General features: G+C 43.4%; 1 protein-coding gene across 1 annotated transcript; it reads left to right on the top strand.

The window, feature by feature from the left end:
- The first annotated feature begins 377 nt into the window (after nt 1–377).
- LOC135803276 (bone morphogenetic protein receptor type-1B-like) lies at nt 378–25,613 on the top strand. The gene is given in 4 exon segments (XM_065316876.1): nt 378–589; nt 23,450–23,631; nt 23,696–23,708; nt 23,711–25,613. Coding segments are annotated over 4 exon segments (1,530 nt in total). The 5' UTR covers nt 378–534; the 3' UTR covers nt 24,991–25,613.

The raw sequence follows: 25,613 nt of genomic DNA, 5'->3' as shown, positions 1-25,613 counted from the left end.
TGATTTATTTCATATATCACCATCAACATTTTCATATTTTAATTGATTCAAACTACTAACTTGGGATTTTGTTTTGTTTGGTTCTGAAAATGGAATTTGTTCCGTTCGTGAATTCCGATGTTATTCTTTCGCGGGTTAGTTCTTGAACTCGGCGCCAGGGCGCTGTACTTGCGCTTATTTGTGTTTTTTTCCATAAAATTGCAGTCCTCTCAGAATGCTACGGTACGTTGTATAAAAATAGTGAATTCTCGGTGGAGAAGGTGTTTATAGGTATTTATACTAGCATACATCATGTGCGAAATGAAATTTTGGGTAAGTTGGTGTGAAATATCACTCGTAGATGTCGCTGTGTGTATGCACATGCAGCGCAACCGAATATGGTCGATCGCATTGAGAAGCACGGCAGCGACAAGATGTCAGCCATGACATTCCAGACGATGCGTTCTTGTGTTTTCTAGCGCGAAGTGACTATTTGTGCAATCGTGAATGGTGATTTGTGCGTCGTAATCAACCCTACGGCACCCGGCGTCGGCCATGAAGACGATGATCCTGACGAATGTCGCCTCGGCCGCCAGTTACACGCAAGCGAGTAAGTACGAGTTTCTGATCTGTGATTGCGTCGTGCGCGGGACAATGCGGTCTCTTTGTTGTGAACGCGTCGTAGTTTCATAAACATTGAGAGAATTTGCGCGGATATGGATCTCGATTGGTGTTCGGGTTATGTTAGCGAGTGCAATCTGCCTGCGAACGGGATGTTCGTATGCACCTAGGTGGGCTGGCAGCAGCCGCGGCCTATTTGACGTACTCGCGTGACGTAAATTCGCAAGAAGCGTGCCAATGCATAGCTTCGTTGCAGCTTGTTTGCTTGGCTGGAGCACATGGCCGCAGTGTTTATTTATAACGATTCGCGAATACAATAGCTTGTCTCCAATTGTAATGCATAATTTGATATTGTTTTGTTTTGAACTGTTGCGCCCGCAACAAGGTCATCAATGCACGATGATGATGTTTAGGAGAGCATCTTGTATCAACCGATTCGAAAAAGTCGAGTATTCCGTGTAGTTTTCTTAGTATTTATGAATTGGTTTTACATCAAGTTGAAAGAAAAAAGTGTTTCTTACCACAACACCAACAGAGTCTATGCAAAAATAAACCTGGTCTCTTTTACCTGAAAGTAAACTAAGAACATTTCCATCTTCCCAAAGGTCATCGTTATGTTGTGTCATTATAGCATCTGGAGTTCATTTGTTGTGTTAAAGAAGAGTAAAAGTGTAACATGTATTTTTAAACTTTCTTTTGCTATTTGCGAACTAAAATTACCACAATTGTAATTTATATTATATGTAATTTTATGGAAACATCTATCTTAAAGGAAACTAGAGTGCATATACTTGTATACCAGCATTTTTATATTTTATACACTCGACTTTTGCAATCGACCTATTTTACACACTTCAGTCACAATATACATATGTAGGTGCCTAGTGCCTACTAATCAAGTATGGGCGGTGATTGAAAATACGTTTACGGGGTGGTAGGTCTTAACGATTACATCGCTATACTGTCTTTAAAACCAATAAACATCTTGCTTCATCATAACAAAGAAAAGAATTCTTATTTATGGGCTAACAGATATTTACAGATGCCAGTTTTAATTTTATGTATTTAAAACAGAAAAACTAGTTGAAGAAAAAGTGCCAAAAATAGGTAGTTTTGTGTGGTTTATGCATTTCGATGGATAATGGTTACATTCGGGTGGTAAAATGTATGTTGCACCAAGAAAATTAATTTTGTTTAAATTTAAATTTAATTTAATTTAAAGGAAATACATATAAATTCCATAATACTTTTGTTGAGAAAAACCTTCATTTGGTGTGTTTTCTTAAACTTTAAACAGATCTATAATCTAAAATGTGTTAAAACAAAACGTCAGCTTAATTATGTAAATCATGCATGCGAAAGTTTGAAACAATAAATCTGTTTAAGTCAGCTTAAATTCGTACTTTTAATCTCATCGTCACACTTTGTGTAAAATAAGATTCACACCAAATCGATTAGTTTTGGAGGATTAAATACACCTAGAAATGAATTTTTTCTCAATAATCTGACTCCGGACTGAAAATATGTAAAAATTTAATTTATCGCGCTGTCCTTTGCCCGTACATATAAAATATACCATCCGCATGTGATCCGTCTATGATAGAAATAAAATGGCAGCGGCGCGTAATTAATAAGCGACATTAAAATTTATTTCGCCGGAGCAGCAGCAGCCTCGATTCGGCGTCTCGCGCTAGAAATTGTTTTCGATTCCGAGACTTCGAGTTCGCCCACGACACGCGACTAAATCCTAATCGAGTGCCGAATGCACGCCGTAAACAAATCGAAGGCGCAAAAGCGTGCGCTACCAATATGAATTATTGATATTGGCTCATGTCGCGCATAATAGAATTAACGTTAATGATTTACGCGCTGGTAATCCGGCAGCGCGAGCGCGCGGCGGAATTTATTAACGTACAACACGAATGTCTGTGCTGTGGCGAGGCTGATTACAGATGAAAAATGAGCAACGCTCAAGTACGCCACAACAGTCGAAAAGTTTTTGTGTGCTAGGTGTCACAATTATCGGTAGGAATCCTCACACCGACTTGTCACTATCCACATTGGGGATCACTTTTGTTTGCATGGTATAATTATCTTACGAAATTACCGCTTTTATGGCTTGTTGTTTTGTTTAAATACTGATAAAGTGTTTTATGTTTGGCGTTAGTGTTGGACTGGCGTCTATGTTGCATGAATTAATTGAAGCTGGCATGCGACTATCATGCCAGTTTATTGCGAACGTCGACCACTTAATTAATTATGTAAATGTGGGCGTCATCGATTACTAAAACCTCACTCGACAAAGAGTGCTGAACAGCGACGACTGTGGTGTGTGCTGGCCCAGTGCAGGAAACTAGGATGAGCGTAGGTAGGTGATTCGTCGATTTTAATCATTTTAAGCGCAAGAAACAAAAATGTTTCTTTCCGTGTTATCTTCATTTAATGTAATAGCCATAATTATACGATTATGGTGTGTAGCGCGTATTAAAATGATTCGGGACTCCATATAAGATGAAGTCCGGATACCGGGGCCCAATTATTGGATCGTGGAGATGACTGGATGAAATCGGATTTTCGATGCGTCGGTTTTTCCGAGGCGGGCCCCTTCTTAATTCGTCCGATGGCCGCGTATCGTGTCCGAAGGTGTCGGATCGGTAGCCGTACAGCGAGATAATAAAATAAAAGCGAGATTCAGCTGACCTTGCTGGCGGGCCTCAGCGCCCCTCTCGCCGCTCGCGGCCTAACGACGAGTCCGACTTCAACTCCGACTCGACATTGTTGCGCGCGGCTCGATCTTCTTCGTACGTGGATAATGGGCAGCGAGCTGGGCGCGGGATCTTGATTTATGCAGCCGCGAGGCCCGTCGGGCGTTGGGAAGAGAGGCTCGCGAGAAGAAAAAACGACCAACAACAACAACCACACGAAGGGACGGCGACTCGTGGCTGCGCCGGCCCGGCCGCTCGTTTAATATAATAAAACGTGAGCGACTCCTAAAGATATTGCTTATCTCGAAAACACGTGTTTCGATCTCGCGCGACCAGCCACCCGAACCTACCACCGACACAACCAGTTTTTGCCCCTCCGACACCACGGCGCTTTTTATTTTTCAATTTCTGTAACACCTACGGATGCTGCCCGCCGCACGCGTTCGCATTTAGCGCCCGCTTGTTCATTTGCATCTCGTCGATTCTTTTTTTTTTCTTTGTTTAATCATATTGTGTACAATATTTTCGATTGTTTCTTCGGGGTCGTTGTATGAGTTAATCAAAACTAATTTCATTCCCTTTGTCATTCGTTGATTGTCGCATCAAAAGGAAGATTCGACACGGCGCGAGTGTTAACCACATTCATCGTATTCCCCGAAACTCCAATTAATTATGTTTCCTCTTTGTCGTCTGCATGCGGCCCGAAGCAAGCGTGTTCCACTTGTTACCTCCATCGCGCGGCTTGATGATGCCTGATCACAGTCTGTCCGATGACGGCCGGACTGCACTCATTTAGAGCCTGAGCGCGGCTCAGTTTCGTTAGCGTCGCGTAGAATAATGGGAGCGATGGGATCGGTGCGACAAAGCGCGCTAGAATTTTGTCAACCTGCGGTTCGTTAGTCAAGACTTTCTTGGCAGGACATGCATCAGCCGGCCTCGGATTCTCACCGATTTAGAACGGGAACGATTTGATTATTCAAAGAGCGCAAACTGCCAGAAAATAGCTGCCAGCCGGCTCCAGAAAAGGAAATAAATGAGCGGCACATGGGCAGGCATGCAGAATGCCACGGTTGCCCTTTAACTTGATTCTCGGTTGAATCTTGATTGCTGCTCGGTTGTCTACGCGCGGCCAGCTAATGGCAGTGATAATGGCCTGATACGTACGTTTGAAGTTACCTGTTGTGCGCTTGTCGCTGCTTCAAAAGGAATTTGATATCTCGGCATGTGTGTTACTGGGCAATGTAATGTATCGACTATTTTCGATTTGAGCATGAATATCAAACGCGCGCGCGAAGAAAGAAGAGAGCGGCGATAAATCGCGTCCGCGGCGAATTGATAAAATCATCTCACGCCACATGCTCGGTGGTAACCTTACACCCTTTATTATCTTTCTCGTCGCGCAGTGCTGTAAACAGCGTTTCTTCTGTGTGTTCTGCGCATGAAGCCCTGCATAACACGGCGATGATATTTTATACGTTCGGCGATGCCGCTGGGTGAAGACCTGGCATTCGATCACTGTCAACCCTTTTGTCGGATTTGGTCCTGTTGTTGTTAACGGGTGTCCAAATGCCATCCGCGCGCGATGGACCGTTTAAAAACATATCGGGCGCATGTTTTCGCTGCGAAATCGGAGCCGCAAAAATACCGCTGCGAGTTGGAGCAGCGCTAAAATGAAAACAACGAGCGCGCCAGGCGACAAGCGCGAAGCGTTCAAAATTAACTTTCAGGTGGACATGTTTTACGACGCGCGGTGGTTTCACGGCGCGCTTTTCGCATCATTATTGCGGGCCGACCGAACAAGGGCGCGAACGGCCACAACTCAGCGGCAATCTGCGCGACAATCGCTACACTTGTTTACAAGCATCGTAGCACGCCAGTTTGTTTCTTGCTCTGCGCGCTTTCTTTGAATTTTGTCGCCGAGTCGAAAGAATGCGTCTTGGTTTTGACACGAAGGGTTCCACCTCGAGCAACATGCTGGAACGTATGTAAAATGTTTATTTGCACGACGCGGGAAATTGGCGTTGCGCGTCTCTTAGTGGCGGCCGTGCTCAGGGTACCTGCAGAATTGTGATATGCTGTTGTGGTGCCTTACAATGGGAATCAACGCGGATTTGAAACGTGCAATACTCTGCGAGGCATGAAATTTTAAATTGCAATAAAGCACATGCATGTAAATATGTTTTTATTACTTTTACCGCAGCATGCACACGTGCATGATAAATTAGGTTGAGTGGTGTGGTGGTTGTTTTCCTGTGGGATTCGTATAAATTACCTGTTAACCTGATTGATGATAATGAGTGCTATTGTAGCATTGCTGGACTTTTCGAGTTTTGATGTCTTCTTTTTCTACCGCTGAAAAGCTGCGGGTCGCATTGGGCGCGGGCAATTTCGAAGCTCGACGGCGACGAGGATTCGTCGCGGTTTGCGGTGCATAATGAAAATACGTATGACGACAAAAGTCTTGTTCGTCGGCGACCCACGTTCGGTCGTCATTCTCAAACGCTGCATCCAGCCGGCGTGACGCGCTACAGCACGAACTTCTTGTTGGAGCGTTGAAAATCGATTTGTTATTCGACGCCGTGCGCGAAGCTCGCGTCGCTGTGCTGCGCTCACCAAAGATGTTTTTATAAAAACGCAGCTTTTGGCGTTGGTATTTTGGCGCTGGTTCGTGTCCGCGGGCGTAATTTTCATGTAACATGCCGATTATTGTGGAAAATTCTGCACGCGCTTTTCGCGTTTTCTTCCTGCGCATACGGCGCTCACTTTGGGCTCGCGCACCCGATTATGGTGCGTTACCATATCGGGCGTAATACCTCCATCTCGTCGTTGGCGTTCACAAAGGAAAATAACTAATTCCAGCCGCGGTACACTTCGTACGAGCCTGCGCCATAAAAGCGCTTTTAACTACGCTGAGTGTAGGAATGAATAGTCCGCGCATTAAAATACAACGCGATGAACATTTTCAGCCAGTTTCCATAATCGGCACATCGCCGTCCTCGTGCGAACAATGCACCGCGCGCCGGCGCAAGTATCTTACTTATTTTTACATAAGAAGCTGTGCTTAGTTTTGGGCTGTTATGAAATAAAATACGCACGACCATATGGTCAGCGAGAGTCCCAAATTCGGCGAGCGCAGTTTATGGATGTTTGATACTTCAATAGACTGATCATCGGGGCACAAGGGTCAAATATCATTCTGTCCCTTCACAAATCTGACCTTTCAATTACATAAAATGAAATTTATGAAAATTGTGTCCACCCCACGAATTACCATAACCAATATCCAGTTGATGAAAATAAACATGAGTCCGACGAATTATTCAAATGTGAAGCAAGTGCCACAGATAGATATAAATCAATCACGGCTGGCTGAAACCTATTAACCGGCGCGTAAAAATCATAATGTCGGTGTAATAAATAAATAATAACTAGCCACGTAATGCAACGAATAACAAGTTAATGCCCGGCGAGAGCACCGCGAACGCGCTTACTTGTCGCGCAATTACTTTCAATGTAATTCGAGGGATTCCGAGAAATTGCTTTCGTCCTCGACACACCAAGCGTCCTGGATTAAGCGAATTAGAATAATCTGCATCGAGTTAAACTGAAGCCGATGTGTGTTTAGTTGAGCATTAACATGCCGCCTCGCCTCGCCCATCTAGTCATAATTGTGACTACCAAACAAGTTTAAATTTCAAGCGTTTAACTGGGATTTGGATACTTTGTTGCCATTGTCCAACACATCAATCATTTCGTACTTGTCCGAAAACTTCTTAACATCGCATTGTGCGCGCTGCACTATAGAATACGCATTTAAATCACAATGATATTGACAGACGTATCTAATGGACGCGTATGTTATATGCTCCGCTGTAAATTAACGCGTTTTATGGCGATGCAATCGTGGACACGACGAAGCGACGCTGCGCTGTAATGAAGCAACCCTTTTCAACATCGAAAAACGCTTCGGATTCATCGCGGCGCGCATTCATTCCGCGTCACGGCATGCCATGAGAACACTTTACGGGCGAGCGTTGAAGAAAGCATATCAAATCAAGTCAGGCCGATCTGGCGCGGGATTCACTTCATTATTCGAGAACGCCGGCGTAATCGTGATGAGCATCGCGCAATCGTGTATCGATTACACACCTGTGAATTATCCCTAACTTTGGTGTTGTTTGTGGCACAATGTTTCATCCTCTCATGGGACGTCATTTGATGAAATTCAAAACCTGTCTTCCACAGGCAAATGGTGTGTTGTTTTATTTGTGGGGTATAATGGTTGAAGTCAATCGAATAATTGCATTCGTTTTCATTGGAGACGCAGATTAAATCTAGCATAATGTTACCACCGGGACGTTATTAGATATTCCATAAACGCGGATTCAGATGTCGGCTGAACGGTGTGAAGCGCGTCTGAGCACGATTAATGGAAATCTAAAAGGCAACCGAGCGCAGGTGTGCGAACAATCGTCGCTTTCCGATGTAAATTACCATTGATCGTATTCCCGGAAAGCTTTCATGACTTTCAGCGCGCTTCGGTTTTGAAAACACGCTGTCTTTTATTTCCTTCGGCAAATGCGCGTAAACTGTGGGAAAGCGCATTAAAAAAGTTGCGGGAAGTGGCGATGATTTAAATGGTGTTCGATTCATTCGCGGCCAAAACGAACATCAATTGACATGCGAAAAATCAATGTCGATGTGATTCGTCGAAGCAGAATGACTAGGAACCCGCATCTCGTCATCGATTTATGTATGCTGTGTTTTCTAATTTATGTTACGTTTCGTTTTCGTTCCGCAATTGAGTGATTGATTAATCAAAACAATTAAAAAAGAAGCGCAACCGCGGCATTGATTATGACTTTGGATCGATTGGTTTATTTGTCGATTTCATCGCTTCATCTTGCGACAGGTTAGCGACATGCGAATACATTGCAGGTAGTGGTTATTAGTTGATCTACGAGCGAGTGCACGACGGATTGATACGCAGACAGTAATTAAGTTAATCTTCATAGGAACATTTGTTTGCGCCTTGTTACCGCTGTCCGTCGAGACAACCAAATCAGCATATTGCATTACTTATACGCCAGGCACACAAAATTGTTGTAAAATTTACGAAACAAATAATAAATTTGATTTTAACCTGTTAGATTATCACGCTGTGGGTGATGCATGTCATAATCAAAATAAATTTTATTAATTACTAATTTAACGCAGTTGGAAAAAGCAGACGACGCACTTGTTCTTTTCTTTGCAAATATTTGCATCTTGTCGCGCATGCAATGGTGCGGAAATAAATATCCCATTATCTGAGCAACTTATTAAGATTATAAATTGCCGCTTAATAAAATGTCGATTAATAAAGCGTAATGTGCGCGCCGTAATAAAGCAAAGAGCGCCGTAAGTGGTCGCAGTCTTGCCGGCAGCAGCGGCACTTGCTACACGACTGCTCGCCCGCCCGAGGTAGAGACGGACGGCGTCGTCGCCCGGCCTGCATAAAATGCTGGGATGCCAATAAAAGCGTTCGATCTAGCGCCGGCCGTCCGTCCGTTTGTTGCATGACTGGGAATTTTAAGGCGCGAGGAGTATACGCGCATCTCCCAGGCGGGTCGTCGGCCACTCCGCCACTCGTCCGGCGTCTGGACTCCGAAGGTGCCTGTGTCGCTCGGGCGTCTCGCGTCTATTCGCAGCCGCTTAATTGAATTGGATGCAACGCGCTTTTTCTCGCTCAGCCGGCGATGCAAAATACTTCCGTGTGCGAATGCCGCTACATCTCTGCGTAGAATATTTTTCCACGTGCTGGGGCGACGAGTGATCGATGACATCGGTGTACATCAGTCATTAGTTTTCAGGGTGTCGTCTGCGAATAGAAAAAGTGAATTAAAATTACTTCTCAAGGAAGTCTTCGCTCTATTGATGATGGTTTGGTTTTGACCAAATAATTAGTGTATCTGTAGACAGGTCGCATCTAATTGCGAATAACGATTTCGCCTCGGGCGTAAGTTGGTCTCGCGTTGTCGGGCGTCAAAACTTGTCGTCTAATATGTTTTAAATTGCGACATAAACGCACAATTAGCATACTGTTTGCCAACTTTACGCCGGTAGGAATTTCTCATTTATTAGATTGATGTCGTCTTGCTGGCACAACTCTTCTTTCACATGTCGTGATGACAATAAAACACACGATTTTATTGAGGTTTTCGTGTAAAGTTAATTTGAAAACTTCAATTTTGTTTGGTGGGTTATTGCAAGTGCCACTTCGTCGTTCATTCATCATATCATTGTTTGCCATTGCGTGGTTGTCGTTTACGCACAGGCTAAGTAAAACAAACAGAGAGTAATTTACAAAATCGTTGCCGACGACACGCACGACGCGCCAACTTCACGTGCGGATTTTTTCCACTCGAGCACGTAAAGCAAACGAAAATCACCGCGCATTCGTTCATTTTACACAATTCGAGTAAACGTGCGTTGTTTAGATGCCATCATCTCGAAAATTTGTTTAATGGAATTCATTAAGTTTTTTATATTCTTCGAGTCGTCGTTGATCAAACATACGCCCATGCGCGCGCGCCATGCGTTTCATTCATTTCTGCCGGTCGTAAATTTGCCTCTTTACCGACGTTCGCCTTCTTTTACATAAAATCTCTTTACCTAAATGCGTAATTTGCATTTTAACTTGAGATAAATCACAATATTGGCTGCCGCCAAATTGCTGCGACGGCATTCTAACAGCACTTTTTAAACAAACAACACACAGAATTGAAAACGATTAGGAATCCGTCGGCTCATAATGCCTGTCTGATTAAAATTTAAATTCGTTGGTACTACAATGTGGCAACAAGCAACGTATTTATGATGATTTTGGTGATTTATTAATTTGATAAGCGAATAGTTAATTATATACGATTATTTTCTACGTTTGCGTGTTGGAATTGCCTGGATTTTTCGACACGCTTTGTTGTTACGTCTCATCACGTCTCCGCTCATCATCTGCACCATCCGTCGATTTTTCTCCGCTGTACGTGCATCGATATGAAATTTTTGTTCCGAAACGACTTCGATAGCATCACCGTTGATGAGAAGCAATCAACCTGCACGTAGTGCGCCTTTGCTATTATTCATAAATAATAAATGCGCGGCGTCGGGCGTAATTTAACATCTTATGATCAGGCGTCGTGTGCACGTGCTTCGGGCTCGATGCAATTGTGCCTGACAATTCGTTTTTTTTATTATGAGTATTATATTGCTACGTGCTGCTGCGCGACAGCAAGAAACAATTGTTTTTTCGACGTTACTGCGTATATTACAACTTCTTTTGTGGCGGCATTTTCTATTCGTCGTGCACACGATATTTTTTTGCTTGCAACAGGAAAATCTGGATTTTGTAGAATATATCATTTTGTAGCATGTCGATTGAAAGGAATCCCGTAATATCACAATATGTACTTTATTTTTATAATCTTGGATTTGTGGGATTTGACTTGGCCCCGAATATCTGAATTGACGCCAAAAGGACAAAAAAATTATTAAAACAAAACTTTTCTTGATGAGATAATGTCGCTTGACATCTGAATCCAATTCAATTAAAAGCTCATTTAAGAAAAGGGGGAAGGGGTACGAAATTTGTTGCACAGATCATTTGAAGTACCTAATCTATGGATTGTACTTTTTAATGTGTAACTGTCGAATTACAAAGTGTATCCTGTTTTTTGTCATTTTACTCCCGTTTCCCAAACTATGGCAATAAATGTATGAATACTTCCGTACACGTTCCTGAAAGTAATATTTTGCACACTTAATAGACCGACATACTGTTTTTACTTAGTGCACTTCTATGCGTGTAATTATACTTTTATAATTCCATGATTAATTATGCCAGGAGCGCAAAATATCGGCAATTACGCGGCGCGCCTTCCCAGTGGGCGGCCTAATTGTCTAGGCGCACATCTTTGCTAATTGAATGCAGGTAATGAAAACATTTCAAGTTATGGAAAATTAAACAGTGAAATTATCTCCACCGCGACCGAATCGAAGGAAACGCATCGCAATAAATTTAGCGAGGAAAAGGAAGCGCGGAACGCGAACGAGACTCGTTACGCGCCGCATTACGTGGTGCCTCCGATAATGAACGTGTAATGAGTATAGCCGATCAGCTACCGCGTGGAAAGAGGCGAGTATGTCATAAGCAGTCGGTTTCACACACACACACGCAAAAAGAGAACGAGGTTGCAAATCTCGCGCTGGGATACCACTACCGAAACGGCACTTGTTGCGCGTTCGCGCCTCGCCTGCATATAAACGCAGCGGTCTAGCCGTCACCGCCCGACGGCGGCCTTCCAGATGATGTAAACGACGACGACGCAGCACCTCGACTACCGGCAGTGGCGAGCGTCTCGTCTTGATAGCGTCGTGGCCGGCGTGCCGCCGACCAGGTCGTTTGCACTGCGACGACTCGACGCTTGCAAATTCGTTCGTTCCGGAAAAGTTCACGCGCGCGCCGGTATCATCGCCGCATCGCGTTTTATTGCGATCGACAGCCGACGCACTTCGCAACCCGCACCTACCGGTGGAAATGTTTGATTTATTTAATGGGCCCTTATCGGACCTACGGCCAGTCGGTGCACATATTGAGATAAATAGAGAGGAAGCGCCCAGCGTGCTTCCACTTAAACGCGCATTTATTGTTATTAATAAATTACCAATGGCGCCCGTTTTCTAAATGACGAGCTTCCGGATTAAGGGCGGTTAACTATATCGCTAACAATAACTTTAGTGCTGCTAACGTGTAAGTTATATCATCTGAAGTGCTTGACTCACTAGCCGAGCATTTCGGTTCATGTTTAACAATTTATTCATTAAATTATATTAACTCCGTCGTTGATTTCGTATAGGGTGGCTTAAGTGGCGTTGATTTATTTGATTTAGCTCGTTTTCGGATGCAGGCAGTGCGCATCAGCTGCATTGTCTATTTCTGTTTGTCATATAACGCATATAACACGCGGAGTGTTATTTTTCACACGTAATACACGAACAAAAATATTTATTATTAGAAAAATTCTTTGCGGCTTTTCTGGATATAAATATTTTATTTTAATCCATTGATCTATCCGCTCGATGATGGAACAACTGGAATTTTTCTTATAAATTTGATTACAATTAAGATAAGTGAAGTTATTTCTTCGAATAAAAATATAACTTTCAGGGCCCGATGGGAGAATTCCTACTTCTACCCGACGCGTAAAAGAACGCAGATGAAATGCTCCAGAACACGATAGAAGCACGAACCACACGCGCAAATCTTATTAGCGCGCATACGAGTATATGGTGGTTATTATGTTGCTGCCAGTTGTGTTTGGCGTTGTGTCGCGGCCATTGAATGGCTATCGTTTCGTTTCGCGTATTAATGTCAAAACATAACGAATGGCCAGCGCGTCGGCTGGAAAATAGTAACGTACCAAATAAAGCGCTATCAGCTCGCTTGCCGGCAAAACGAGCAAATCAAATCTAATCAACTGCCCAACTGTGTGCTGCTTAAGACAGCTTAGAATAAGACGTGAGGCGGACAGACACATTGCTGACACACAACGCTGGAGACCAGATGGTCGGGCCGCTCGCAGCCACGAAATGTGATTGCTAGTAAATTATCGACGCTTTGTCGCGCTGAATCGGATTAATGACATTAGCAGAATTTGGTCGCGGATACAAACTCTCGCAGATTTGATCAACAGGCGAATCAGTGTTTGTTTAGTTATTTTACACCCATGTAAATCATGTGCCATGCCACGCACGTATACTGTTATTATGAAATAAATCATTGCGTTTAAAACAAACAAGCAGTGTTTTGCACATTTCCGAATAATATTTATATGACTTATTATCAAACAATGCGTTCATATGTTAATCATAATTTAATGATGGCGAACCATTTCTTCGAAGTGCGCCACTGAAACTCACTGCTTGTTTTGATTAACTGTGCAAACTGTGTTTATATAGCGGAGGTGGAGTAAACGCTGTTTGTTTGCTGCTCTGGAGGAGGACTGAGAGCATCTGCGAATGTCTCTACGTCTAATGCGTATATTTGCGCCATTAACGAATATATTGACGGCGCCTACTCTTGTTAAGTAATTAGCGTTTAGTGGTCGCGTACTCATTTCTCGTTCCTTATTTGCTAGGCGCGCAGGCGCATTTTCCTCGTGCATACTCATTAAAGATGTGTCTGCGGACCTGTCGACGTGCGCTACAAACTTAACGCATGTGTGCGCGCACAGGTAGACATCCACTGAGGACCTGAGTACTTCGACCATTAAGTAAAGTATACCTTTGTGGTAAATACTCGACGAATTTTTCTAGGGCAAGACTAATATGTATTGCGTAGGGCGTTCGGATGTTTGCTGATGGAAGAGTGTGTTTAAGTAAGCTCCAGAAAATTGTTAAATAATATTATTTTATCATCGTCTGCGTAAGAAGGGCAGAAAATTGTGTTTGATGTTAGATAATTTAATTGAATCTGTAACAAATATACAATTTTTCGCTTATATTCTTTAATAAATAATCAAATGTTTTATAAACATCAATTAACAGCAGAAACAATTCAAGTTCAACTTTTTGATGTTTGTATTTTATTGTCAAACGTTGGCTAATTGATCGCATTTTTACCGCAAAACAATTTTATGCCTGAAAACTCAATTTTCTCTACATATTGATTGCTTTGATCCCTGCCGGTTACCAGATTGAAGAACATTCAAGCACGTTTACAAACGCTCATCTGCGATACTTAATGAAGGACGTGCAGCACCGCGAATTAACGATCGCGTCTCGATTTAATTATTAATCGCGCACGCATGCAATCGTAGCCGACCTGTTGTAATAAGTGCGTGTAGTCATCGGGCACTTAGTTAATTCTATCTGCACTTATGTCTTCATTTCGTAATGTCTTTCTATTACGAACTGTGTTTGATCACTTGTTTCATCGAGAAAAAATCTGCTCCCGAGAGTGAAACCAAACCTAGCGATCGATAATCGTGTGAGAAACGGAAATATTAAAATCGGCTTGGTGTGATCGTGTGAAACTGAAATCGAAATCGTTGATTTCCTATGAGCGATGATGGGCGACATGCAAACTCTCATCTTTTAACTGATATTTTTTTCAATTCGTTCTCTCCGAATCAATTCAGTTTATCTAACGCTAATTATCAAAATACTATTTTTAATATTGATTTACTGATTGATAGACTTAAACGTCGCTCGGCTAGGCATAAATCCTTCCACGGTTGGCTCGTTTATTGATTGTCGATTGTCGTCGACTTTCTGTATTTGGCTGTGAGCGCGCTTCAAAGGAGCTCCTTGCGCGCTTTTATTACACGTTTTCCCACAGCCATGCGCGTACCAGTTTCGAGTGAATAATTATCCGCCGAAGAAACGACAAATATATATATGTATACGACTAGCCTTAGAAATCTTGGCGTCTTGTCTTGGGTTGATTCGCGCGTGGACGCGTTTTCTTAATATGTGTTCAAACAATGCACGCGCACGCATAAGGAAAGCGACGTAGGATTCCTCGGAATGCGAGTGCAGCGCATCCATGGAACACACGTTTTTCTCGGCGTTCTACAGACAGTAGCTCTGTGCTCCAATAAAACAGCTTTATTCAAATAAAATGGAAAATTTGGTTTCGAAAAACTCGCAGAGCGCAGATTACCCGCGGTATAAGTACATGTTCATAAAATAATTTACAATCTAGTTTAACGAGAAGGTGGAGTCATAATAAATAACGCGTTTAGGCATAAAATGAATATATTGCTGCAATTATCACACGTATAATTTAGCGCTCAATTAAAGCGATATGCTGTACTCCTGGCGTGGATACCTGCTTTATATCAGACATTAATCAAAGTTCGATTATCAGGTGGATTGCCCTTCAATTTACTTCATTTAACGAGACACCTTTCAGGCAGAAAAATTACATCAATGTCTTCCGTATGCAGTTTATATTTTAATCGTTGTTTATCAAAATCACACTGAAATATGATTATATTGCACACACACGATTGTTGATATAATAGGCGACTCTCTTATTTATCTCGTATTTATCTATGCAAACTAGAAATAAAATGTCTTGATAAATTTTGCGTAATTGAGTAATCTATATATGTACTAGTTAACCGGGCAAACGTTGTTTTGCCATATAAATTATTTCAAGTTTCTAGATAAATTTTAGTTTAGACAAAAGTAACTTACTTATTATAAAAATAAGGGTTGGTGATAAGAAACCAAAATTTAGGATTGTATGTATATTTTAATGCCACATTAAAAAAATAAAACAAAAATTTCGACCAAAATTTAAAAAATTAAGGGTGAACAACCCTTATCACTTAGAGATATGAAGTTACCGATTCTCAGACCTACTGAATACGCATATAAAAATTTTCTTTGAGCGGGATGAAAAATGATTAAATTACTAAAATGGCTATAAAGAAATAGGGGTTGGTGTTAAAAACTAAAAATTTAGGGTTGTATGTATTTTTAATTCCACATTACTAAAAAAAGAATTTGTCCAAAAATTTAAAAAGTTAAGGGTGAACAACCCTTATCACTTAGGGTATGAAAAATAGATGTTAGCCGATTCTCAGACATACTGAATACGCATATAAAATTTGGTAAAATCGGTAAAGCCGTTTCGGAGGAGTATGGAAACAAACACTGTGACACGCAAATTTTATATATATAGATAAAACAAAGTTGAGTTAGTTACAGTATTTATAACTCAAAACGGCTGGATAGAATTTGATGATCTATGATTTGTTGGATTCGTTTTCGTTCGTAATACCAAGTTATCTATTGGGATGCTAATTTGCATAGCGATTCAATTATGGCTAAATAATTGAAGCCGAGAGAGCCCTAAGTACTAAGTATTTCTCACTTCTTTAAAATAATATTGCGAATCTTATGGATGGAATCGAGGTCCAAAGAAGTAAAACCTATTACAGTTTTACTAACAACTATGCTGACGAAGTATAATATTCTAAATATTCACAAAATAATGTGAAACTTGTATAAAATTTCTTTCAATTTGCCAGTATTGGTTTATTTGCGTGCGTACTTGTCCCACCTCAACCTACATCAATTTTAATCGCAATTTATGAGATTTTTCGAGCGTAAAAACATTTTAATCCAATGTCAATGCCAAGTTGTGATGTCGTCCGTTCTCTTCAATAGGACGCTAAATCCATGCCTCTCGTATTTTCTTGCACCAGACGTCAGATGATAAAAGTGTACAATAAGCGGCCGTAATAACTTAAGTCCCGTGAGGTTGCCCCGTCACAGTTCCACAATAGTTCTTAATATTAACGACCTATAACCGACCTGAGAGCCAACAATAACGTCGACGCTCAACATAAGCGAAAGTAATATTTCATCATTATGCGGATCAGAAAAATACTAATGTCTTGGGACATTCCGGTTTTATATATATATAAAAAATCCATAAAAATAGTATTGCTGGAAGACGATGATTTCATTGTGTGTCAGTTCTGCCTAGTGGTGGATGAACAGATAATGAATCTTTTAATGAAAGAAATTCGAAGGAAAGTCAAAACGAGCGTTAATTACATTTTACCGGGTTGTAAGCGACGTAAGAGTTCCGAGAATTTTCCGTTGTTGGTTCAATTTATTCCGACTACACCAGCTCGACACCAAAATGTTTGTCCTCCGTGTTTACTACACATTGTGCAGTCGCATTGTGTGTGCCTTCGATGTTAGCGCGCCGTGATGAGATGCGCACTGACTGCGAAAGCGGACAGGGACCATCTGGCTGTGCATTATTCAATCTTGGCCGCACTCCTATGGCCGCAGCGCTAGGTTTCCTTAGGGTTTCTTCGAATCTGGCATTCATGTGCATGCACGCTGGATGCTGCGGTTGCTTTCAGCGTGATTCCCCATTGATCCATTCGGTCTTCGATGGTCACGGTTACGGAATTAACGTACACTTCGCTTGATTTCTGTATGTATTGTGGGCATGCGTTCATTGTGCACACGTTTTACTCAGCGCTTCGCCGTAGTACCATGTGGGCAACCGAAAATCGGTTATAACTTAAATTTATACTGAAAAGAGAAAACATGTGCAGATGTTGAAATACTTTTTGTCGAAAAGTTTTGTATTTGTGTTTTTGAATCTATTACTTCTTCGGGGTTGTCCGCGTGGTAGTGGGGCATTAAGCACGCTTATGTGCGCACGAAGCAAAACGTAAAGCGTCCAAAAGAACCTGCGTTTTTGTAACGCGCTGCGCTGGGTGTCGGGTATTGTGTAGTCGCTCGGCCCACATAACACCTCGATTTTCCGTCGCCATCCGGCACGTATTTTTCTCGCTGCGTGTGCATTGCGCGGCCGAAAACGACGCCACGGCCGGGACGCGTTAAAGCCGCGCATCTTCGGGCGCACAACGACTTAAATACCTGTCTAACCCACTGAGAAAAGCAATATGTAATGTATATATTTCACCTTCGGTGTGTGTGGAAGATATTTTCGAAAGTGAAGATTATTACAGATCGGCCCATACTAACAACTAACACTGAACACAGGAAAATTTAAACCAAACCAAAACAAGAAAAAAAAAATCAGACGACACAGCCGACGACATCCCTCACATGTGTCTGCACAAATTGCAGAATTGTTAAACCGTTGTAAAGTGTTGCATGCGCTCGTGCATCTCTCGCGCGCTGTAGCCTATTGTGTGGGATTGGTCCAGCGGCGCTGGTGGTGACTTAAATACGCGCGTACAAGGCGGAGCGCGCTCAGTTGTATCTGCGCGCGCTGAGCGTATTCATCGTACTCTGAGATTCGCCCGCTCGACACGCAGCATCCGATCACACACGTAATCTTCGCGTTCAATTAAAACAAGTGCACGTGCGTCTTCTACGTGATAATGCATCGGAATTGCGTTCGCCAAAATCGCATTGGATACCACGACGATTTTGGCTCCGTGTGTGAACAGTGAAAAATAAACATTGTTGTTGGTTGGGTTTGAATAAAAACTGAAAGCGATTATTAACACATAAATCACCTAATATTATCGCAATCACTCAAAACCGATTAGGTATCGTTCGGTTTGAATGAGAGACGTATTCGAAAAAATCTGTTACAACATTTTAAAGCACTCATTCTCTGATATGGATGTGATAACGAACACTTGTTAGACACAGTAATCAATTTAAAACTGGGCGAGTTGCGACGTTATCGCGCGTGGGACACTTATCAGTGTAGTGATTGCTAGATAATAGGTAATCAACAATCGACATGGGACATCATAACAGACGCAAGAAGTTGATGCGTAGAGCTAAAAACCAACGGTATGTGTTCACCTAGTAATATTTTCGTAATAAGCGAATGACATTTTATTCATATCAATATTGTTGGCGGTTATTACGCGCGCATGTGTGTATTTCTGTCACTGTTGCACTGGATACGGACACAAAATAGCGTTGAACCTTGGTAAATCGTTCTGCGTTAATAGCCTGTTATTTTCGAATATGATAATAATGGTCCTCGAGTCTCATGTGCGCGCACGCTACCCAAACGCGTGCAATTAACGACTTTGTCGGGTTTTAAACGCAGCGCTGCGATTATTGCTCCCTACCTGCAAAAAGGCATACATAATATTAAATTAGTTCAAATGTTCTTCTCGAAAGGTGCAAGAATTGATTTAATGAATATGCGTGCCGGGCATTTTTTCATGGAAAGTACTAAATCAAGGAATTACGCACGCATTTGGTCCTCACACAATTATAGAAACCGGTTATAGTATTTAATTCAAGTTCAATGCAAGTTTGTACAATTATTACTTGCTCATCAATGAATACTTTGTGACACTTGCAATCAGCCATCAAAAGTTTTTGTTTTAAGTTTGACTCTGGTTTTGAATCTCTTGAGATTTAACAGTGTAATTCTAGACAACATGCATGTAGTATGCACGCACTGGTCACATCTCATTGCTTAAATTTTTGATCCCTTATCCACGATTTTTACGGCGCGCAGCATTCGTTTCGTTCCTTTCCCGTTTTTATCTGTTCGGCCTCGAATTCGTTTGCATCTCGCAGGCATCCCGTACGATTTACAATTTTCTCGGCGCATTTTATATCAGGCATACTTATCTTCGCCATCACATACTCGAGGGGCCCTCAGTGCGCGTGTGTGCTGGGTTTTCTCGACTCTATGCAGTGAACGAAGAGCCAGTTTCGTCGGGCCCATCGTCGCCGGAGTGAGCGAGACGGACCGCTAGCGACCCGAGCCCGAAGTGGAGATCCTCGACGCAAACACATTTCACGTCTCATATACCTGGCGCCGTTCTTCTCTTCCATCGCACCAGCCATCATCCATCGTCTCCCGCAGCATGTTACCCACGTCGTGCTGTAACCCCGCGTATTGTTCGCGCAGACCATTGCGTTGAATTCGCGTCCGTCAAATCAAACACTTGTAAATAATCCTAATCCGCTGGTATCGAACGTCTACTCGTGCGTCGTGCGTGTGGTGAACCTGTGGTTGTAATAGGCAATTTTTCCGTATCCACACAGTATATTTTGACGTCGTAGCCGATGCAATCGCACGCCGTGTATGCGCCGGCTTGCGTATGTTTAGCTAGCTCTCTTGCGAGTTGGTACCTGCATCTTCCCGTCTCATTTTTGATCTTTGCCATGTGCGCCACGGACAATACACCTCCTCTCGAGGATCAATTGCCCCAGCATCTACCATCGCCACGACCGATCTCGTGAAGAGCTCGCGGCTATCTCTGTCGGATGCGCACGCCAGAGACAAGGAACAACGCCACGAACCTGCAGTCGTTATTGTGCTCCGCTTCTTTTCTTCTCCGTCCTCGTACAATGGTGCATGCTGCCCGGCGCAATCTTACCTTCGTCTTTTCGTCGTTATTCTGGTTTGGTCGTCCCTTTATTGCCTGCCTGCGTTTCGGCGACGCGATGGCCGGTCTCCACGGGCCGATCCGGCTTAAGCACATTTCCAGGCTCAGTCTTCATCGAGAGTCGTTAAGACAGTGTCCGTGCTGCGGCTTCATTTTCGCTCCCGAAGACGTCTTCGACATCTACGACGATGCATTGTGCTAAGCAGCTAGTGGTGTGATTGAAATTCGGCCGTAAAACGCGCTAATTCAGCGAGTGTCGGTGGTGATTCGAAATTGTGCACACGCGTTTGTCCTAGCATCGTGTCGGAAATGGTCTGGATTGGCGACCTCGGTAATTATTCATCTTGTTTTATCAGTACTGATTATGATTTATTCGTTTGCAAATTTGTTGCGTTAGGCACAACTGAATGCGTGCGTGTGGCTAGTAAGTGTTAGTTAGTAGTAAAGTTCGGTGCAATAAACAGAGGGAAAAAAACGAGATTTGGAGTTATTTCTCATTACTGGCGAGACCAGATCGCCGCGTGTCGGTGTAAACGCGCCGTTTATGTGTGCGCGCCCGACCTAATGCTGGCGCCGGGCTCACATTTCTTTTCTCCTCGAATGTCGGCGTGTCTTCTTCACTGCCCAGGCCCCGGTTCTCGCCGGCCGCACTTTATTTTTCTATTTTCGTGCGTACAACACGTCGCTTCAAATTCACGTTTGCGTTATCAAGGGCGGTTCGCACACGTATTCGCTTTGCAGGAAGCAAACGAATGCAGTTTGTTACATTTAAAGCGTGCGATTTAACGACGGGTGAAGATGATTGGAAGCTTAGCATTTAATTACGTGTTGACATCAAATACAAAAGATCACTTATTGCGATTCGATTAATTAAGTAATTGATACGAGAGTTGCAGACGTGTTTGTTTTTCCGCAGATGGTTTCGGCTTTGATCACCTGTAATCATTTCATGCCAGAGAGGTTAATATTGTCATGCATGCTAATTTTATTTACAATTTGTTTTGTTTGGTTTCGCCCAGCCATAACCATCTGTTGCGCGGAAATCTTGAAATCAATGTGTGAAAACGTGCTCGGATGCTGGAGATTATTGATTGGAAAGAGATAATCGCGTAGGTCGATAGTTGCACTTCGAAAATAACACCTGCACGCTCCTCCGAGGCTTTCCTTTCTAGCGTCTAGCTTAATTGTTTCATTCATTCGCGTTTCATTCAGCGATGGTAACGCAATTGCGACATCCCATCAATTGGAGGACTTTTTCGACACCCACCGTTTCTGAGTTTCTTTACTCTTTGTGTACACATACATAGATTATATTCCGCCTTCGCTAAATTTCTTTTTCGATTCCAGTCGAGAGTCGCGCTGAATTACTACTCCTGCAGCATCGTGAATTATTTGAAAAATGTTCGATAAACTTTGTACGGTGGAGTTTAACGTTCTATGCACAAGAGTAAAATGTGTAGAATATGTTTAATAGAAATCGATTTGCTTGTATGGCCGTTACTCAAGCGAATTGACCATAAAGTGCGCTCGCGCAGCCGCCATATGGCGTGCGCTTTTGAGAGCCGTGCTTCATGTGCATTTTATTCATGAATGGAGGCCCAATACGAAAGATCCATCGCGATTGCAAGTATCCTACGTGTTATGGTTTGAGTGACGATTTATGACCCGATGGCGGCGAGACGCATAGAAAGTCGTCATCAAGCGTCGAGTATCAATTTAGGTAAATCGCGTAGGACGTGCATGGAGTACCCGGACGACATACATCCACGTCCACAGGTGTCCAATGCATGTCGCGGGCAGAAACCGATTATCAATTGCTGATCGCTGAACTTTGTGTATTTATTTCTTGTTTGTGTTGAGTTCGAATCCATACGGTTATATGGTGGGTGGCATTGCGCAAACGCTCGGAAACGGAATAACTTCCGAATCCGAAATTTTTCTTTTTTACGATTTCTCTCCAGACAATCATTTTATGTCGAAAATGAATCGGGACGTCGGCATCTCGTGCGAGACGTGTGTTATGTCACGTTTTTACTACGCACTGTAAGCGACGCGAAGGAAGGAATTATATTTACAATAGAACGCACCTTGTCTGCCGTCCAGACATAGTTTTTCTTCCACGTTTTACACTAGCACGCCTAACGTCGCGCGCCGCGTATCCCGAATTAGATTCACGAATCGTTACCCGGCGGCCAAAAATGTCGACAGCGTCGCGACGCGCCGGCCGCACGTCGGCGCGCGATGAAAATGGCACCCAAACAAAACCGCAGATATAGCGACGCAGACGACATAATAAAATCGCCTATTTATACTGTAATGCTGCGGAGATGATTTTAAAATTGAACGCGCGACGACGATGCTCTACCTCTTCGCGCCGCGGCGTTTTCTGAACGTCCGCGTCGTAATTATTTCGTACGCCCACGATTCCACCGCATCGAATTACGGCGCGCATAAATAATGCCGTTTGTTGGGCGATTGACAATCGACCGAAAAAATATATAAGAAGCGGTGTGCCTGCCGCACAGTGAAAATGACATAATCGTTCATGTGGAACTCGATTTGCGTCACGAGTCGCACGTGACGCTTTTAATTCAGAGTGCCAGACGACTACATGCTCGCTGAGTTGCAATAAAATTCGCATAAACGTTCGAATCGGTCGATATTCATGTTCGACATGCGGCGTGTGCAATACGAACACGCGTTTATGTATAGAATTGCTTTTGCGCGCGGCGAATGTTAGTGAACTGCGCCAAACTTTGATTTGCTCTGGTAGAAACGCTGCGCACGCAGATCGGGCGGAAAGATTGTTTGAACAATGTGAAAACAATTTATGCCCGATTTGTTTTCTATGCGAGCATTCTTCGTACCATTGTCGCCAATCCTTCACCCACTCGGGTCCTTGAAGAGTCGTAACGTTCTTCGTGCGGCTGTCGATCAATCGCGGCTGGTCGTGCCTCCTGGCGAGCATTCGAATGTTGTAATTAATTAACTAATACGCCAGCATGGTTGGTGATCGATGCTAACGGGACATTCGTCATGGGCGCGCACCGAAATGAAACAGCGCGCTCGGTATTAATCGAATGAATTGACAAGCGACGTTTTGTAGGCATGCAGCTTTTGTCTCCGCGATTGGCACACTGACGCCCGGCTAGTTTCTCTTTGTTTGCCACCACTATCACACGAGCTTAATGTTGGATTTATTGTAATGATATATTATTATTTTTATTGCAGTGAGAAGATGTTATTGCGAAGGACACTGTCCACATGGAATGCCCAGTAATGGTACCTGTGAGGTGCGACAGGGCGGTAGCTGTTTTGCCGCCATCGAGGAAGTGTACGACCCAGAGACTCGAACCTACGATGAGGAGGTCACATATGGCTGCCTGCCTCCAGATGAGGGTGGACTCATGCAGGTAAATATACCTACACAATGCAAACATTGATTGTGTGCAGATGTTAATTAATTCTCTCTTATAGTGCAAAGGCAATTTGGTCCCCATCTACGTGGCAAGTCAATCGAATGCTGCGAGCATATGGACCTCTGTAATCAGGAACTGCGGCCACATTACGAGCCACGCACCACAACTCCAGCACCTTCGATGTTGGCGAGTGGCGATGTTGTGCCGTTAATTGTTCTCCTCACATCGATCACCGTGTGTCTCACGGTCTTCCTCATCATCTTTGCGGTCTATTATTTGCGGATACGCAAGCAGGATAACCGTTCCAAGCAGTCGTACTACGAGAAGAAGTGTCCAGACAAGATGCCCCTTGACGTGACCGGCGCACTCACAAACCGCGACCAGAGTTCTGGTTCCGGCAGTGGTTTACCCATCCTTGTTCAGCGTACGATCAGCAAACAGATTCAGATGGTGCAGAGCGTTGGCAAGGGTCGCTACGGCGAAGTATGGCTGGCGAAATGGCGCGGTGAACGCGTTGCTGTCAAAGTCTTCTTCACCACCGAGGAGCAGTCGTGGTTCCGTGAGACCGAGATTTATCAGACCGTATTGATGCGCCACGAGAATATCCTTGGTTTTATTGCCGCCGACATCAAGGGTACTGGTTCATGGACGCAGATGCTGCTCATCACCGACTACCATGAGCACGGCTCATTGCACGACTATCTGCAGAACAACGTTCTCACCCCGCACAGCCTGCTCTGTATGGCGGCGAGTATTGCTTCCGGTCTTTCCCACCTGCACACCGAGATCTACGGTACGCGCGGAAAGCCAGCAATTGCGCACCGCGACATTAAAAGCAAGAATATCCTCGTCAAACGCAACCTCGAATGTTGTATCGCTGATTTCGGACTGGCCGTCAAGTATCTGAGCGATACGAATGAAATTGACGTACCACCGAATGAGCGCTCCGGTACAAAACGTTACATGGCGCCGGAGATTCTAGACCGCTCGATTAACATAAACAACTTCGATGCGCATAAGATTGCCGATATGTACTCGTTTGGGCTGGTGTTGTGGGAGATGTCACGGCGCTGCATCACCGGTGACAAGATCGCCGAGGTTGACCCATATCAGCTGCCGTACTACGATGTCGTCCCAAATGATCCCAGTTTCGATGAGATGCAGGAATGTGTGTGCGAGCGCCGGTACCGGCCGCGGATACCCAAGCGCTATGAGGGCGAAGACGTGCTCGTCACCATGAGCAAAATCATGCAGGAGTGCTGGCACAGCAATCCGGCGGTGCGGCTGACGGCTCTGCGCGTGAAGAAGACGCTCGGCAAGCTCGACGTCGACACGACGATCAAGATCGTCTAGTTGCTAGCTTTAATATTTTAGCGCAGTAACTCTTACTCTAACACAAAAGTTTAATTAGGCTTAACGTAATCTGTACATAGTAATGTCAAGTAATTATTTTTAATTCTTAAATATTTTGTATATACTTTCATTCATTTTATGTGCCATGCGCGACTAATCGTCAGTATTTATGTTTGCTATGCGGAGCGTCGTGGCGGGCGGCTTATTGATTTGCAGAATACTCACCCTTGTACAAACTCGAGCCCGGGGACGGTATCGCCTACGCCGTCGCGAATCTCTGTAGACTTTTCACTGGTTATAATCGAGCACCGTTATTTCGTTCGACAAGTTTATACCTCTGTATTATAAGCTCAACGTCGTAGGCCGTGTGACAAGAGTCGTGCATTTAAATTCGATATACAATTTCGCTAATTTTAATAACTATGTATATAGACTAAGTTTACATAAATGACAAAATCTGCAACACATAAACAATGCATACGTCTAAAATGTATAATATTCAAAACTAAGTAGGACCAACATTATAAACAAGGAAATAAATAAACGAAAACGGATGTAATGTGTAACTAGAATGTTTTAGTACTAATGTGTGCAAAGACTGAATTATATATTATATAAAAATA

The sequence above is a fragment of the Atheta coriaria genome, unplaced genomic scaffold, assembly GCF_025399875.1.
Source record: "Atheta coriaria isolate IRGN ID8LTWV9N9 unplaced genomic scaffold, Caltech_Dcor_3.1 hic_scaffold_1_pilon, whole genome shotgun sequence".
Classification (NCBI taxonomy): Eukaryota; Metazoa; Arthropoda; class Insecta; order Coleoptera; family Staphylinidae; genus Dalotia; species Dalotia coriaria.
This window is presented reverse-complemented; position numbering and strand designations above follow the sequence as displayed.